General features: G+C 50.3%; 1 protein-coding gene across 3 annotated transcripts in view; it reads right to left on the reverse strand.

The window, feature by feature from the left end:
- Positions 1 to 18,901, reverse strand: part of CMIP (c-Maf inducing protein) — a 267,662-nt gene that overhangs the window by 38,834 nt on the left and 209,927 nt on the right. For all 3 annotated transcript variants that reach the window (XM_032156342.2, XM_058440448.1, XM_058440449.1), the window contains 5 exons: positions 15,516 to 15,557; positions 12,377 to 12,439; positions 8,958 to 9,038; positions 3,570 to 3,673; positions 1,742 to 1,846 (listed from right to left, as the gene is read on the reverse strand). In XM_032156342.2, coding sequence (XP_032012233.1) covers positions 1,742 to 1,846; positions 3,570 to 3,673; positions 8,958 to 9,038; positions 12,377 to 12,439; positions 15,516 to 15,557 — 395 coding nt within the window. The remainder of the gene's footprint in view (positions 1 to 1,741; positions 1,847 to 3,569; positions 3,674 to 8,957; positions 9,039 to 12,376; positions 12,440 to 15,515; positions 15,558 to 18,901) is intronic.

Consider the following 18,901-nt stretch of genomic DNA (forward strand, 5'->3'; position numbering starts at 1 on the left):
GGAAGTGTGTAGTGTACCACCTGAACAACTGGGTGGCTGCAGCAGAGACCACCGTGTTCTGCATGTCACATCCTCTCCAATGACACCAGAGATGACTGCAGAAAGTTCCCCATAAACTAATGGCATCTGCATCAGTCTGCATCCCCGGAGCAGTTCTTAGCCAGCGAGGCCTCCTAGGGCACAGTGGGAGTGCGTGCCAGCTGCCTGAAGCGGTCACCTGCCTGCTTGCTTGCTGATTTATTTATTTATTTATTTATTTATTTATTTATTTATTTATTTATTTATTTATTTATTTTTGAGAAGGAGTCTCACTCTGTTGCACAGGCTGGAGTGCAGTGGTGTGATCTCGGCTCACTACAACCTCCGTCTCCCAGGTTCAAGCTATTCTCCTGCCTCAGCCTACTGAGTAGCTGAGTACAGTCATGTGCCACCATGACCGGCTAATTTTTATATTTTTTTAGTAGAGACCGGGTTTCACCATGTTGGCCAGGCTCGTCTCGAACTCCTGACCTCAAGTGATCTGCCTACCTTGGCCTCCCAAAGTGCTGGGATTATAGGTGTGAGCCACCTCACCCAGCCTCACCTGCTTATTAATTCGTACCTTACTGATGTCCTCCCTTCCCTGTCCCCCAGTGTTTCCTGGGACCACCTTCCTAGGAAGCCACTTCCACCCAAATCCTGGTCTTGGAGTTTCCTTTTGGAGGCTCCAAAGCCAGGTGGCGGCCCTGCCCCCACACCTCTGCCAGTCACTCGCCACCCCACCACTCGGTTTTACTGCTGGCACGGTTTTTCTAACCCTCTGACGTGATCTTGCACATTTACTTGTACGTGATCTCCTCCTGGTACAATGGAAGCCCCAGGAGAGCAGGGAATTTGTGATCTTGCTCGCTCTCCAGGACTGAAATTGTGTCAAGCACACAGCAGGTGCACAAGAAAAACGGGTGCAGTGGCTCCCACCTGTAACCCCAGCATTCTGGGAGGTCAAAGTGGGAAGGCTGCTTAAGCCTAGCAGTTTGAGACAAGCCTGGGTAACATAGCAAGACCCTGTCCTTACAAAAACAATTTTAAATATTAGCCATGAGTGGTGGCATGTGCCTGTGGTCCTAGCTACTTGGGAGGCTGAGGTAGGAGGACTGCTTGAGCCCAGGAGTTTGAGGCTGCAGTGAGCTATGACTGCACCATTGTATTGCAGCACAACCTAACTGACAAGAATGAGACTCTGTCTCAAAAAAATATAATAAAACCATGCAAATCATGGGCAAAAGCCTGTGTTCTCAAAGGCAAGACTAGATAGGGTAAACCTTACTGTCAACCCTTGTCCCCAACACACGGGCACATATTCATACCCCCATGTGCACACATGTACACACAGTCACATGTATGCGTACAGTTCACACATGCATTTGCCTACCCATGTGCACACATCCACACACACACCAGTGTGTCACACCTCTCCAGCGGTGAGAGATCTTCAGCATAAACCATCTGTTCCTAAAGCCAAGCAGCTCTAACAGCCTTGCAGTTGCGGTGCTGATTCAGTGCTTGCTTTTTCAGCAGCATTCCTGGGTTCTGGGCCCATGAATCAACGGGCTCAGGGGACTGGGAAACACACCAAGAGGTCTGCCCAGTAAACAGCCACCCCACCTCTCCGGCCTGGTCAGTTCTTGGTGACTTTGCCCATGATGGGGGTGGCAGTTTGCCCCTGCCAAGCCCTCTGGGTGGCAGTGGTTCAGCAACTAACCTGTTGATGAACTCTTCATAGCAGGAGTAGATGGCAGCCAGGCACACGGCCACCAGGTTGGGCAGGACCCGGGGGTGGGGGCAGTGCCCTGTGGGGCCGTGCATGCTGGAAAAAAGCAGAGGGCTGGGGTGAGAAGCCTGCAGGAGTGGGCCCATGGACAGGGGAAGGGAGACAAGGGAGGGGCGCTGCTCAGGCACCGGGCTGCCCGCTCTGCCAGCACCACTTGGGGGGCTCTGAGAGCCTTCACTGTGCAATTGGTGGCACCAGAATTTGGGTCCTGGCTGTGCCATGTGCAGGCAGCAGAAGGCAAAGCTCATGGCTGTGGACTCCGGATCCACGGTTCCTGGGTTCAAACCCCTGAGTGGCCTTGGAAACCTCCTAAACTCTCCACCCTGTTTCTGCAGCTATAAAATGAGGATAGCAGCCTCCTCAGTTGGGGTACAGTTAGGACCAAATTTTCTAATTCACTGAGAGACCTAGCAAATGGTGGCCATATGTCCTGGGACAGTCATGCTTACACCTGGTGGTTCAGGAATAATTCATTATTCCTAACACCTCATTTTACTTTCAAAAATATCCTGCTTTGGAAGAAAAATGATGAGGGTCATTTTGGCTTAGCATAGAGTCAGCAACATAGTCACTGAGTCCTCAATAAATGCCACTAATTATTACTTGTCATGGCTATTTTGGTGGTCCTGAGGATAACACCTGTATCATTTCTGGGAAGCTGTCATCGAGGCTGGTGTCACTAAGAATGGCCTAACCTGACAACATTTTGCAAACCACAACTGGGTGGTGTCACCAGGGCTCTGGCATGAGGGCGTGTCACAAAGCCACCCTCAAATGGCTTCGTGAGTTTCAAGTGAGCATATTTAGGAAATACATAGCTTCAGAACTTGTTTAAATGGGTTATTGCGATTTTCTTAAAAGATGAGAAGAGTCTGGGGGCAGTAGTTCACGCCTGTAATCCCAGCACTTTGGGAGGCCGAAGCAGGTGGACCACCTGAGGTCAGGAGTTCGAGACCAGCCTGGCCAACATGTTGAAACCCCATCTCTACTAAAAATACAAAAATTAGCCAGGAGTCGTAACATGTGCCTGTAATCCCAGCTACTTGGGAGGCTGAGGCAGGAGAATTGCTTGAACCCAGGAGCTGGAGGTTGCAGTGAGCCGAGATTGAGCCACTGCACTCCAGCCTGGGTGACAGAGCAAGACTCCATCTCAAAACAAACAGATAAACAGAAAAGATGAGAAGAACAAGAATGATGACAGCTGGGCCTGACATGAGACTTCCGCAGTATTCTCCATGTGTTGTGTCTCCTACTCACTGGAGCATCACACTAACTGGGCGAGGGGTACTATGGTTCATGTGTTACAGATGAGGAAACTGGAGCACAGAGAGAAAATTTAAAATTAAACAAAGCAAAAGCAACCCTCGTCCCCCCCCAAAAAAAAAACCAAAACCCAAAACACCAACCCCAAGAACCAAAAGTGAGTAAGAGCAAGAACATTTGGCTTCCTCTTGGTTATGTTTAAGGGGTGACTGTTCAAGCACCCGACGATGATGCTCTGGGACCCCAGGGGTGGGAATGAGTCCTAAACATGTGGCACCTACAGCCCGAGGGGTCATGGGACCTGAGGAAACAGCAGTGTTGTTGAGGTCCACTGTGTCTGAGTTCCTATCGGGCACCATGCAGTAGGCTAGGGGCTACCTCATAGAGGGAGTCTTCATCTAATTACACAACAGCCCCCCCGTGGATAACTGAGGAAACAGGATCAGAGAGGAAAGTGGCTCCTAGGCCAGAGAGGGACGTCGCGCTGGAGACCCACCTCTGAATGAACTTCTTCACCACTTCCATGCCCGCGTTGAGCTCGTTCAAGGCAAGGATGTACTCCTGAGTAAACAGCCTCAGTCGCGGGCACTTCCCAAAGTCCTGCGGAGACAGCAGAGGACAGGAGTCAGGGGATGGTGCCAGGCAGGGCAGGAGCCCAGGTCAGCCAGGACACCAGAAAGAAGGGCGGGACCCAGCTCTGCCTGGAGCTGTTGATGTGGAAGGCAATGGGGAGACTCCAACCCTCGCGAAAGCACAGGTGGCGTCTACTTCAAAGAACAGCACAGCGACACCCGCGCTTCCGCTCTGAAGGACCATCTGATGAGCAGGCACTGCTGGCTGTAGAGAAAGTCACCCTCAAAAGGCACTTGTGAGACAAATGAGACGAGAAAGAGAAAAGTGAGCCAGAAAGGCTGCGGGGACAAGGGAGGGTGCTTCTGAGGGGAATGTGGAGTGTGGAAGGAGGTGTGTGAGAGGTGGGTGTGGAAGGAGAAGAGTGAGAGGTGAGGGTGGAAGGAGGTGAGTATGAGGTGGGTATGGAAGGAGGCAAGTGTGAGGTGGGCGTGGAAGGAGATGAGTGGGAGGTGGGTGTGGAAGGAGGTGAGTGGGAGGTGGGTGTGGAAGGAGGTGAGTGGGAGGTAAGAGGTTGGTGCGGAGGGAGCTGAGAGGTGGGTGTGGAAGGAGGTAAGAGGTGGATGTGGAAGGAGGTATGAAGTGGGTGTGGAAGGAGGTGAGTATGAGAGGTGGGTGTGGAGGTGTGTGAGGTGGATGTGGAAGGAGGTGAGTGCGAGGTGGGTGTGGAAGGTGTGAGGTGGGTGTGGAAAGAGGTAACAGAGGTGGGTGTGGAAGGAGGTGAGTGTGAGGTGGGTGTGGAAGTGGGTGAGGTGGGTGTGGAAGGCAGTGAGTCTGAGACGTGGGTGTGAATGGATGTGTGTCTGTAAGAGGCTGCTGTGGACAGAGGCATGCATGTGCAATGAGGAGCCTGGGCACCAGGCGTTAGTGGCAGGGGAGGCATTGGCATATGTCACTATCATGAGGGGACAGGGACACCACCCTGGTTGGAGGCCCCATTTGTGCCACGCTAGGGAAAGCAGCCCCTGCACATCTCCATCCACCAGCCCCCTGGAACTAAAGGGTCCACTGCGGGGCTCTGTTGAAGGGCCAGGTCAAGGACACAGGGATCCTGCCCGTGCTGGCCGAGGGCCATAAGTGGCGGCTGCCGTGCTCGGCCTCCTCCAGGTGTCAGGAAGACAGGGGCCACAGCACAGAGAGCTCTGCCAGGAGGCAGGAAGGCAGCGCCCAGCCCAGTGGGGGCTTGGGGCTTGCCAGGAGCAGAACAGAGGTGCAGGAGAGAGGCATGGGCCAGACAGGGGCCTGTGAATCTGGCTTCCACATTCATTCCCAGGGTCGTGGCCAGGGCTGGGGAGGTGCTGGGACTGCCAGCCCCTCGGGTTGTGGCTGGCCAGTCAGGAGCGGCACCGTCCTGCCCCCGACCCTCCATAAAAGTGATGTGGCTGACCACGGAGGGGAGCCTGGAGTCTCCAGACCTGTCCCTCTGTACCCATCTCAGTGGAACCCGTTTTTAAAGAGAGCAGCCTGAATCAGGACTCTAAGCTGCAGAACAGAAATAGAGACCCCCCTCAGGTCTAATTGACCCCGAAGCTGGCATGAAAGCTCTGAGTGGAACCCGTTCCTACCACTCCCTCCCGCAGGCTCCCAGGAGAGAATTTCTAGAGCCGCTGGGGGCTTCTTCATGTGGAGTCAAAGGGGTCCTTTGTGAGAGACAGTGCAGGGGCAGCTTTCACTTGTCTGCCTGCTACGACTGTCCCGCTACATAAAGAGGGAAGCAGAGCCCCTGGAGCAAGTTCAGAAAAATGCACACACTGGCATGAACACACACACACACACACACACACACACACACACACACACACACACTCTCTCTCTCTCTCTCTCTCTCTCTCCCTCCCTCCCGGGTTAGAAAATGAGACCTCTGCCTCACAAGTATTTAATCTGGCTTTGGGCTGCCACGTCTGTCTTTGGGCCTCACTGTCCCCACTATGGAATGAGGGTCCACAGAAGTGATCTCTAGCCCCCTTCCACCACGAGGGTTTTATGATTTTATAAACTGCTTCAACAGAGACTTAAGGTAACTGTCATCTTAGCTATTAGATTTTTGAATAATCAAGGTCATTTCCATGGAAATAAACATTTACAGAGGGATCCAGCAGCCTCAGAAATATATACTCCCTTTGGAAAACTGAAGGTCAGATTACTTGGTGGTCCACTGGGGACCACAGCCATGTCTTCTCGTCTCCTTTGCCACAAGAACACTCCGAGTGGCATGGGGGCACAGAGATACATGGTCATTCTTCAGAACGCAGTTTGGCGAATTATTTGGACTGAATCTCCAGACGAACATACTAAAGAACCGCTTCCTTTTGTTTCTAGATTTTATTTCAGTATAGCAAAGAACATTCTTGCAGACTCTCAAAGCTTCAGTTTGCTCATCCATGAAAGGGGACACATAACATATTTGCAAGACATGCACTCAGAATGGGGGAGCCCCCAAATCCCAGAACAGCACTGTGGCTACGTTCCCCCCATTTCCTAAATGTCTGAGTGCCTCCTTAAGGAGAAACACTGCATTTGGGGTGAAGAGAAGTCACTGTTCATGCCACCCCAACAGGCTCATGGCTTAGGCAGGCTAGGTACGCTCCTTAGCCAGAGACTTGACCCGCCACACCAGCTGAGAGCCTCAGCTCCACAACGGTGCTGCTGACCGGTGGCCACTCATTAAGCATCAGGGAGCATTCAGTGAGTGAATGTCAGAGCTCTCTCTCACCCACCACCTGTGCTGTTAGGATTCCATGAGGTCAGGTCTGCCTGTACCTGGCATGGCCATAATCAATTTAACACAGTCTGTTCTTCTACACGAGAGGCGGATCCTCCTCGGTCCTCCCAGCAGTTCTCCTCTGACGCCGCCGCTCATGGTGTGTAATTAGGAGGCGCCAAGAGCAAGGTGGGATCTGGGTGCATTAAAGCATCCTCAGACACCTGCGATCACTTAGGGGGTACTCGTTACAAGTGAGGCGAGGACTCGTGGCTGAGGGTCCCTACTCTCTGCCAGACCGCCACAGATACTATAAATTCTAGATCTGCCCAGAGCTGTTCTGATTTTTATAGAGAAAATTATTACATGGTCAACACTCCAGACCCATAAAACTAACCAAATACAACAGAGGCATTGTATGGTGAAGCCCCGAGAGCCTGTCTGAATTATGAATTTTTTCCCTCTGAAGTCAGATGTCCCCAAAGAACCCTTATGAAATGGTTTATTGACTAACATGGAATATGCAAAAATGTTTATGTGCCTGAAGAGGCATTCCTCTGCCAAGTATGTCCTGGGGGTGTGGCTCTGCCACTGACGAGTTAAGGTCCTTTGCGAGAAAACCTGAAGAACCTTTGCTCTGAACTCCAACACGGCATGGCCCGCTCCATACACTACACGGCCCACTCCATACACTACACCCGCAGTGATTTTAAAGTTAACAAATGGGGCCCCTTTCCTCCCAGCTGGCCAAAGCCAGAAAGAGCTCCTCCTTGAAACTACGAGCGCCCAAATTAAGGCAGAAACCCCGCCCCATCCCCCAGTGGGGAGTCTCCTTGTCCTGGAGAAAGAACTGCACAGGGTGTCCCTCTCCCCTGTGTTCTGAAAACAAGAAGTGAATTTACCCCAAATCTAGGAGGGGCTCAGAAATCAGCAACAATTCATTTACGGTTTGCAATCGCTTAGGGTAGAGAATGGTACATAGTGTTCATTATGGTACCAACACGATTTCAGTTGGTAGTGGTGGCCTGGAATGCAGGAAGTTAAAGAGTCTGATGCTATCTCTGGCTCTACAGAAAGAGTGCTATAATTGATTAATGATGTCTGCCATGAGTATGGAAGGGGTAGAGGAGCACATGTGTCATGCACTTCCATTCCTGACTGGGGAAGGGGCTGTAGGTGATATAGTATTCTTCAGCGGCATGGTGTGGAGAGAGGCAAGCTACATCACAAGTGAAATGATTTGTGGTTACTCTTTTTCAGTTGTTTTCATGAGCTCTAGGAGACTCTCAAGTCTAAGGTGGTGGCTGGCTCAGTATAACATGTGACTGGGAACGGGCCCTGGCCTCAGGCTGCCTGCTCCTTAGCTCCCATCAGGACCACCCACAGCTGCTCATCAGACCCTGCCTATCCTGTCCTGCCCTTCTGGGTCCCAGATTCCTCCTATGCACAGGTGTCATGGGAACGGCACGAGCGTTAATAACACAATACACTCAAAGAGCATCACACTCTTGACTCCAAGAAAGTGTTCAATAAATATCTGCAAAAAGATGTTATTCTTATTCCTACCTGTGGCCCCTGTGGCCACTTAGTAGACCTAGCTAAGCCTCAGTTTCCTCGTGTCATACAGGGCAAATAATGGCATTTGCTGCTGTCCCTGGAATGATGAGGGAACACCAAGGGGCCACACAGATTACAAGCACCCCACCTGCTGTAAGTGTGCAATTAAATCCTGCCTTTGTACTAAAAAAAAAAAAAAAATTAAACGCCACGCTTTATTCAGATTTCCTCAGTTTTCCCTTCATGTCCCTTTTCTGTTCTGGGATCCCATGGAGAGCCCCAAATGACATTTAGTCGTTACACCCCCTTAGACTCCTCTGAGCTGTGACAGTTTCTTAGAATCTCCTTGTTTTTGATGACCTTGACTTTGGGGAGGACTGGCCAGGTACTTTGCAGACCATCCCCTCGTCGGGATTTGTCTGATGTTTTTCTCATGATTGGAATGGGGTGATGGGTTACTGGGAGGAAGACCATAGGGGTCAAGTGTTGTTTTTATACGTCCTGTCAAGGGAACATGCTGTCAAATTGACTTGTTGTTGTCGATGTTGACCCCGATCACCTGGCTGAGGCTGCGTGTGTCTGGCTTCTCCACTGCAAGGCTACTCTTGCCCCCTTCCATACAGTGCTCTCTGGAAGGACCTCGCTGTGCGCAGCCCACACTAAAGGAGAGAGAAGTTATGCTCTGGGTCCTTGAGGGCGGGGCATCTACAGACATTATTTGGGCCTATTCTTCCTGGGAGGCTTTCCTCTTCTCCTCCAGCTGCGGTATTTTTGTAATTCTTAGGTACTGCAAAAAGATTCTTCCTGTTGCCATAATGGAGGACAAGCTGTACAAAAACCCCAAAAGTCCTTAACAAGAATCTCAACCGCAGTTCCTGGCTGTCATGCTGGGCCAACCACATTCCCCAAATCTGTGCCAACGCAAAAGGCCAGGGAGGCGCACAGGGCCTCATGTTCCGGACGCTGGGATCTGGGTATTGGGGCAGGGTGACTCACCATGTTATGCTTGAGGATTCGCTGCACCACGGGAGTGAACACCTCGATGACCACCATGGACCGGGGCCGCTCTCTGCAGTGCTGGGGAGAGAGTGGGGTACAGTTACTGCGGGCCTAAGAATGTTCTCTAGCGACAGTGAGCCCAGCTGTGGGTGCCTGGGTTCCCTTGATGAACACTGTTGCACTGCTTTCTAAAAATGAGTTTATTTTGGAGGGGGGCCAGTTCTAGGTTCAGAGCAGAACGGAGAGGAAGGTAGAGAGCTTTCTCAGATAACCCCTGCCCCCGGCACGCAGAGCCTCCCCAACTATCACTGCACATGCTCCTATTAAGGATGGGGTGGGGGCATTCCAGGCCCTGAAACGTACCCGGGGCACTCAGGGCAGCGGACATGTGGGGCACTGGAAAAGGAATCCTGGCGGAGAGACAGGGCCCAAGAGGACAACTCAATCCTGTTTTCCTTTCCTGTCCCCTGATGCACACACAGAGGACTCCCTGGGCAGGGGATAAAGTGCACCACGGTCCCCTTTCCTCCCAGGTGCCTGCGTTTCTACCCCACAAGCTGGTCTCATTGGTGGACACAGCCCATGCCTCCCCAAAGGACCGTACAGTGTAACAAATGTAGCATGTACACCCTGTGGGGTATTTGTTACAATGGAGAACCCCACGCTGACACATCATTGTTACCCAGAGTCCACAGTTGACTTTAGGGTTCACTCTTGGTGCTGTGCGTTCTGGGTGTTTAGACAAATGTCTAATGTCCTGGAGCCACCAATGTAGTATCATAGGAAGTCGTTTCACTCCCTAAAAATCCTCTGTGCTCAACCAATTCATCCCTCCCTCTCCCCAGCCCCTGGCAACCACCGATCTTTTTATTGTCTCCGTAGTTTTGCTTTTTCCAGAATGTCCTGTAGTTGGAATCACGTAGTGTGCAGCCTTTTCAGATGAGCTCCTCTCACTTACTAATATGCATTTCAAGTTCCCCCTTTCTCTTCGTGGTCTGCTAGCTCGTTTCTTTTTAGTGCTGAATAACACTCCATTGTTCCACACTTTATTTATCCATTCACCCACTGGAAGGCATTTTGGGTGCTTCCAGATTCTGGCAGTCATCAATACAGCTGCTGCAACATCTACATGTAGATGTTTGTGTGGACAGGTATGTTGAACTCATTTGGAGAAATACCTAAGAGTGCCATAGCCTTAAAATTTTTTTCTTTTTTTTTTTTTTTGGAGTTAAAAAAGGAGATGAGATGAGAGCTTTTGTTTGCTTTTTGTTTGGTTTTGACCTTAAAGCTTGAGACTGTTTCAGATGGTACACATGGGTGTTCTGACATGGTCCTTATTTAATATATAATGAGACTTTTGTAAAGCTAAGATTCTGCATGTTTGGTCTGAAAGACCTTGGAAACTGGGTATGATGGTACGAGGGCTTTGGCATTTGAACACCAGGGTGTTGAAAATTCTGTGACTCTTCAATTGGTGGCTTTAGCACTCGGGCGGCAGTCTGCAGGCCCAATTCATCACCAGCGTGGTGTTTTCTTTTTCAGATTGGAAAGGAAGCCCTTCACAGGCTGTGCGGACAAGGTCCAGCCCCTCCCTCGCGTCCTGCACACATTTATCACCCACTCGGCCCCCAGATGAGGATGCTGGACCTGGGATAAGAGAAATCAGGGCTCCCGTGAGAAAGCACGATGAATAAACTTTCCTCAGATCTTGGAATTTGGCAGGAGTTTGGCAGAGCGGACGCAATGCGGGAGGCTTTGGTCCCCTCAAGCTCTCCTCTCTGGGCTCCAACTCCCAGAGGGAAAATAGCCAAAGAAGCATCCCACATGGCCAGGACCCCCCTCCCTCCAAAACGCAAACGGCCCGCTTTGAAACACCCACACAGGATTATAGCAAAGAATGCCAAAAAGGATAGCTTTTTCTACCTCATCCCTTTCCAAACCGGTGCTACCAGGAACGCTGAGGTAAGAAACGCAGTGAGGCAAGTGAAGCCTCGGGTAGGAAACACAGTGAGGCAAGTGTATCTTGTTCTACAACAAATATCCAGTGTTCTAGAACCAGAGTTTGAGAATCATGAGATCTGGGAGAAATCCGAAGCTTGAGAGGCAAGCATGGGTCAGGTTTGGGTTAAACTGGACAGGAGACGGAGGAGGTGACCTGCTGTGACAGGCAGAGGAGCAGCTGGCCGTTCTCTCAGGATACTGGGTTATTTAACTCCACTCTGCCGGGGCATGATACCCATGAGTCCCAGGGGCAGAGAAGGCCCTTGTGTGTCCCGAGGAGCCCAGGGCCTGTGTGTGTCCACACCTACACACACACACACACACACACGCTCGTGGGCATTCACTCCCTGGGCCTGGGGCACCTGGGGCACACACTGCACATGCCCATATTAAGGATGGGGGTGGGGGTCGTTCCAGGCCCTGACAAGTACCCTGGGCACTCAGACCAGCAGGTGTGTGGGTCGCTAGAAAAGCAGGCAGACTCCAGGAGGACAACAGAATCTTGTCTCCCTTTCAAAGCTTCCATCCCCTGACACATACATAGAGGACTCCCTGGGGCCGGGGGCGGGGAGTCGGGAAGGGGCAGCAAGGGAAATCAAGTGCACCACAGCCCCCTTTCCTCCCAGGGGCCTGCTGTTCCACCCCGCAGGCTGGTCCCACTGCTGGACACAGCCCACGCCTCTCCAAAGGACAGTGGGTGACCTTGGCAGGAGGCAGGTAACGGGAGCAGGGAGGGATGAGGACCAGCTGAGCGGGGCAGCAGGGGTATGAGAACAGGGGAGCGCTGAGAACATGTCTTTCCAAGGACATAAAATTATTACGCTAAAAAAACCACACAGCAAAGAACAAAACAGGTTTGTGTGCTGGTTCGGCCTGAGCCGTGAAGATGTGCTCTGGGAATGAGAAACGCCTGGTCCCCGATGTGCCCTGGGCATGTCCTATGTAAATCCTACTGCAAGGCTGGCACCGGGTGCCTGGCAGTGGATGCCCTGCTCCACGGCTCCTCTAAGCTAACCTGGAGCACCATGCTGCTTCCTGTGTTCAAGGAAAGCCCCACAGCCGCACCCCACCGTGGGCCAGCCACTGCGCAGAGGAACCTTGGCTAATAATAACCCAGCTCTGACGTCAGGAGCCCAGGAAATCTGCAGCAACCTGTCTCCTAAGACAGCCGGGAAGCGATTGCAAGGAAAAGCAAGATGTTCCCCTTCTGACTCTTTGTCACCTGTCTGGCAGAGACTCGGTGGGTGTAACCCTAAGAATGGGTGCCTGGCATGCCCTCCGCCTGTGTCTGGGACCATGACCCAAGACAGTGGGGCCCAGCTTTTTGGCATTTCTGTGCAAACCCAATCCCTGGTGTGCACACACAGAGGGAGGTTACTTCCTGCAGCCACAGCCCCAGCTCAGCAATCCCGTACCTTGCAAAAGAATTCACAGAGATCTGGTGGTGGGTGGTTGTTTTCCAGCAAAGGAGCAATTGCCTGAAACACAACAAACACGTATCAGGAACCGTGCGGTAGACAGCCATGAAAAGACTTCGAACAATCTCCAGGCCATATTGTGAAGTGAAAAAAATAAATGCAGAGCGACGCATCCTGCATCATATCATTCATATTAAAAGCAAAAAGAAAGAAAAAAATCCCCCAAAAATCCACAACCATATCTGTCTGTGTGGGTTTGTCACCACCTGAAAACAAGATGTTTCTGAAGAGGGTACTGGGATGGGATGAAATCCTCTTTTCCTGGTGAAAACATACTCATACTCATGAAATACTTGCAAAATTGGCCGGGCACAGTGGCTCATGCCTGTAATCCCAGCACTTTGGAAGGCCAAGGCAGGTAATCACTTGAGGTCAGGAGTTCGAGACCAGTCTGGCCAACATGGGGAAACTCCATCTCTACCAAAAATACAAAAATTAACTGGGTGTGGTGGTGTGCACCCCTGTAAATCCCAACTACTCAGGGAGCTGAGGCAGGAGAATCACTTGAACTTAGGAGGCGGAGTTGCAGTGAGCCGAGTTCGTGCCACTGCATTCTCGCCTGGTGACAGAGTGAGACTCTGTCTCAAAAAAAAAAAAAAAAAAAAGAGAGAGAGAAAAGAAAAAAGAAATACTTGCAAAATGATATTTTAAGGAAAATTAAAAGTTCTGTCACAGCTAGTATGGCTGGGGTCTGGGTCTGAACTCGATTCTGAACTTGAACCTAGATTCAGCTTTAAGCCCATGTTCTTCACCACCATGGTGAGCGCCTTCCATAGTGAGCCGGACCACAGCTTGGGTTTGGACTCCTGGTCCATGGCCAACAACAGTTACTATTGCCTGGCCAATGGAATGAATAAAACCAACTCAAGCTATGGTAGAAAAATTAGCGCATAAAAAACTACCAAGCATGTCAGGAGAAGACTAATTGCCAATAGGGCAAATAAGAGGATGTAATTGTTGGAAAGAAAGTAGGTTCCAGAAGGAGCCAGAATAATGACAACAGCAATAGTAATAAAAGAATGCTGGAAGGGGAGGCTGTAAAATGCAGGGGTGAGGGTCAGACCCTCAGATCAAATTCTTTCCTGTTCTCAGGCATTCCTGCTGAGCCGAGAAGCTCAACCCGACCCAATTAAGGGTTCAGTTCAGCCACACTAGCTGGATAAATGCAGCCTGGATTTCTCAGATCAAAATTTCTTTCCCAGGCTTGTCCTGAATACAAGCCTTGTCCTCCATCCAGGGCTTCCAGGCACTCAGTGGGACCCACAGGTGTTGCTGGCAGGGAGAGGAAGGCAGTACCTCCTCTTCCAGCTCTCATGCTTGCTCCCGGTTCTGCAGCAGCCCGTCTTACCACTTTGCCTTTGCACATGTAAGTCCCCCTGCCTGGACTGCCTTCCCCAGCTTGCTCCGTTTACCTGACATTCTCCTATCTATCCTTTAAGTTTCAGCTTGGTCACCTCCTCCTGGAAGTCCTCCATCATCATTCTTCCAGTACCCTCTCTGACAGAGGTTAAGTACCTATCCTCTGCACCCCCTCTAACACCCAGAACAAACCTCAGCCCTTGGCCATGTTATTTTTGTATTATCTGTTGACCCGCCAGGTTCTCTCAGCACACATTCAGTCCTCATTGGCAGGTCTCAAGTCTTGTCCAGCTCTCTATCTGTGTCTGGCACATAGTCAGACTCACATGCTCGGCAAAGTTCGTTAAATGAATTGATGAATTAATACTACGCCAGAAAAAGGTGGTGGTGAGTGACTGGGGGTGCCCAGGTTGACTTGTCCTCCTGTTCTGGCAAGAGAAGGCAATGGATAGTCCAGGTGAGAGCACAGAGAAAACCTCTATACTGTTAGCAAACACCCACTGAGGGCCAACGACGTGCCAGACACTGGAGCTGACAGCAAAGGCAGAAGCTGCTGCCTTGACTCTCCACAATCAAAGGCCTGGGGCTCACCTCATTTTGTGCATACAGTAACCAGCTCGGCTTCCCAGGGCCGACTGAGTGGGTCCCCCAAGGCCCTGATTCGGCTAGAGGAGCCTGAGGGGCCTAGTGACTGATGATGCTCTTGTTCTGTACCTTGCAGCCAGGAGACATCCCAGGCAGGTTTAGTGCCAAGCTTCCCTCCTGGGCACAAAAGGCTCTGCCTCTTGCTTCTATTTCATCTCCCATCCGCCTGCTTCTCATTTCCTTATGCTTTATGCTCCAGCAATGCGGAAGCTTCCAGAACACACTACGTTGCTTTAAATCTTTGTGCCCTTGAACATTTTGTTTCTTCTCTCTGGGATGCTTTTATCCCGTTTTGCCACCTGGAAAACTCCTATTGATCCTTCAAAACCCAGCTCAGATATCACTACCTCCAGGAAGCTTTCTGGCTCCTTTCCCAGGGGAGTTTATTACTCTACTTACTCTCTGCACTCAATGTCTCTATTTTTTGCGGTGATCACTTTTGTCTTCCTACAATAGAGATGATGAACTCCTTGGGGACTACATTATCTGTGGATTCAAATACATAGCAAGGTGCTTACCATCTAGCAGGTGCAATTTCATTTCTTTCTTCTCTCAAGTGAGAGTTAGGTTGGTAGTGAAAAGTCATCCAGGAAGATATTTTACCCCAAAAATGCTTACATCATGGTAGAGTCCCAGAAAATAGCATCTCACTTTATGTATCACAGGGAATTAAATCCAAGTTCTATTTGTGGATTAATTGGGAGACATGTCCTGGGGCAAGAAAGAGAACGTTTACCTTTCAGCTAATGGGGTGATGCCTCTGAATAAATTATATGGTCTCTGCCATCTCCTGCCTTCAACTCCCTAGGCAGAGGCAGGAAGGAGGAGGCGATTATGATACATTTGCTACAAACCTCAAAGACAGATAATTACACTCCCTCTCCCATCAACTGGGGCTCTGAAATATGCAAAGGCAGAGGGAGGTGCGTCCGGCTTGCTAGAAAAGACAAAACGGAGCAAGGCCAGATGCTGGTGGATTACGCAGGCGCCAGAATTACCCCAAACCAGGAAAAGGGTTGTAGGCTCCAGGAGGCGGAGGTGGGTGGAGTGAGCGTGTTCGAGAGGAACTTACCACAATGATGTTTTCATGCTCCTGGGTGGTCAAGTTTGTGTTCTAAAGGATCGAAAGGAGACAGCAGGAGGAAAACAAAATAAAAGAAAATTAAGAAAACGAGCATTTGGATTTCAAGATCCACAGTTTCAAAACATCTTCGGCGTCACAGACCAACTGTCACTGTCATGTTTTCTTAATTAAACACATCAGAACACCCTCAGGGGCAAGGTCGGGAAGGCGGAGGAAGTATGGTTTTGGGGCAGGGAGAACTGAGTTCTTGTCCCTGTTTCAGGGCTTGAGTTATGTGACCTTGAGTGACTCGAGTCTGGGGGAGACTCAGTTTCTGCTTCGGTCAACGGGGCTTCCAGTAACCTCAATAGGCTGTTGGGAGAGGATCTGGCCCTTGTCAAAGTGAAACTGCTTAGAAGCCAGAAGGCAGGTTCGTAATAAGTATGTAAAGAAACAGACCTTTCAAGAGTCCTAATCTGTGCCGGGTAGCCTTTTAGGAGTAACACGTATATGATTTCAGTGCTTCTCAAAGTAAGTTCCCAAAGAACACGAAGTTCCGTGAGTGGGCCCGAGATGTTTTGGCTGAATTCAAATACTAGCAACTGACTTGCAAAAACATAATTAGGTTGAATGGATTACATTTGCTGAAATTTTAGGGGTCCTGTTTCCTTCCCAATCTGGACTTTTCTTAAATAATTGGTAACTGTTACCGGTTGAACATCACTTACTGAAATGCTTGGGAACATGTGTTTTGGATTTCCTTTTTTTTTTTTAATTTTGGAATATCTGCATTATACTTAACCAGTTGAGCATCCTAGTCTGAGAATCCAAAACTTGAAACTCTCCAAGGAACGTTTCCTTTGAGTGTCATATTGGTGCTCAGAAAGTTTTGGACTTTTGGCCAGGCATGGTGGCTCACAACTGTAATCCCAGCACTTTGGGAGGCTGAGGAGGGTGGATTGCTTGAGGCCAGGGGTTCAAGATCAGCCTGGCCACATGGCAAAACCCCGTCTCTACAAAAAATACAAAAATTATCTGGGCATGGTACTCGCTACGCAGGAGGCTGAGGCAGGAGAAACATATGAACCCAAAAGGCGGAGGCTGCAGTGAGCTGAGATTGTGTCACCACACTCCAGCCTGGGCAACAGAGCGAGACTGTCTCTAAAACAGTTAAGTTTTGGACTTTGGAGCATTTCAGGTTTCAGGACTAGAGATGCTCGACCTGTGCCACCATCTGTGAGTACTTGAACAAGAAAAGAGACGGATGTGCCATAAACAAGTAATCACAGGAAAACTCAAAGTGCCCGCCCTTCTTTCTTGCTAGTTTCGTGGTGTGTTCTGCTTTGCTTGTCTGTTTTGGTGGACACACAGTGGTGCCAATTCGTATTTCCTAAAAGAGCCACACTGGCTGCTTGTAAAGAGACCCCTCACTTGAACAGTGTTGGCAAGATCGACTGTTCTGGTTCTAGACAGAGCCCCATGGCTCCCACCACCTGGACAGGGTTAAGGCATATGGGGGGTATCTAATGTGTTTACAGCAGCCAAGGCAAAAGAAAAGCTTGCGAGCTATGAATTTGCTTTTGCCCAATAAGCTGGCTCCCGAAGGCTGCGGGAGGCCGTGAAGCCAGGTCAGCATCTGAACAACATGAGTCTCTACCGGTCCCCATGAGACGTGCTGACCTAGGTGAGGTCGGATCCAAGATACCTAGAATCCAGGCATGTGAAAGGATGTTTTTTGGATCTGAACACGCTTTTTTTCTTTAGTCGATACGAGTGGAGTTTGAGTAGCCTGTTTATGGTAGATTGTTAACTATCAGTCATTTTTCAGCCTTGGGGAGAAGCCTGGCCTTGGTCTCTCCTTATGACTGCTGATGAGCTCTCTATGCCTCAGGCACTGTCTAAGAGCTTTGTTTTGTTCATGCCACCAATTTCTTTTGATTATGACAGGTTCTCTATTATCCCATTGACTGATCAGCTGCCTCAGACTGACAGGATGCAGTCACTAGCAGGTGCAGGGTAATAGGGGGTGCAGTGAGGATATGAACCCGTCTGTCCTGATTTCAAAGTCTGTATTTCCTGCCACTGAGCTATAGTGCTCCACCACCCATCCAAGAAGCAGTTCCTTATTTTGGGCTGCCAAGGGCAGCTCGACACATCCATCCCTCGCCCCCACCCACGCACCTTTCCAGGAAGGCTTTGGTGACCACGGACACCATTTCCTTTGTCCCAGTCACAGGGCAGCCCATGCATTCTACAGGGAGCCCTCTCTCCACCAGGGCCATTTTCCACCCCAGGTAGAGCATGTCCACTAATAGCCACTGCATTAGAGGGAACACTTGACTCTCAAGCTAAGCGGCCACTTTACACGCAACTCCACAAAGGCCTGGGAGGGTGGGGACAGCCAGCTTTGCTTTGCTGGTGGACGGACAGTTCTTTCTCGGAACTGTTTTGCGTCCTTAACAGCTCCCTCCAAGATGCCCCTCTGCCTGCTCCCTCCAGATCCTTCCACTTTCTGGTCGGTCTGATGATGCGTGGAACCTCTCCAGAGGACTTGCAAACAACTTGGGTAAACAGAACAGAGAAAGAACCCAGCCTCAAAACAGGGCACGGAGGTCGAAGGCAGGTGTTTGTTTTTCCAGCTACTAGCTCCAGACGCCTGGCTGAGGGTGCTTACGGGGTTCAGACCACAGACATCCCTTATGACAATGACAATGTGGCCATGTATCAAAGGCCCTTGCAAGTTAGGCACAGAGCCAAGCACTTTATGCATATGAGAGCATCGCATCCTCAATTCTATGAAATAGGTACTTGTCTCAGACCCAATTTACAGAAAACAACTGGGCACAGAGAGGCCTAGCAACTTGTCCAAGGCCACCCAGCTACTGAGGGCAGGACAAGCTCCTTCCGAGCCTACAACACGCACTCTTAATCTACATAGTTACGTACTTGCCAGAAAGTCTCTACCAACCCAGGTTTATGTCCCATCTATGTGCAGGGGCATAAGCTTCAACATTGGGCAGACCCCGGCGAGGGTCCTGGCCCAACACTTATCTGACTGGCTCTGTGTAAGCTACTTAACCTCTCAGCACCCCTGGTTACTCCTCTATACATTTTAATACTTACCTTGCAGGGTCCTTGGGAAAAACTGGGGAGGTCTAAGGGCCATGAAACTGACCACTGCAGAGTATGCATGAGTGGATGCTGGGTCAGGCAGCCTGGGCTGGAGTCCCAGCTCTGTCCCTAAATGTCAGCTCTCTTCAGTAAAGTAGGGTGAGTGATGCTGACTTCTTGCCTGATATAGTAGCTTCAAAGCACATGGAAACTTCTTCCATTTTCCTACTTGAAATATCTTTATTCCTCCATCCTAGCACTTAGGGGTCAGCTGCCTTTGAGGC

This window comes from Hylobates moloch, unplaced genomic scaffold (assembly GCF_009828535.3).
Source record: "Hylobates moloch isolate HMO894 unplaced genomic scaffold, HMol_V3 SCAFFOLD_6, whole genome shotgun sequence".
In the NCBI taxonomy this organism is placed as follows: Eukaryota; Metazoa; Chordata; class Mammalia; order Primates; family Hylobatidae; genus Hylobates; species Hylobates moloch.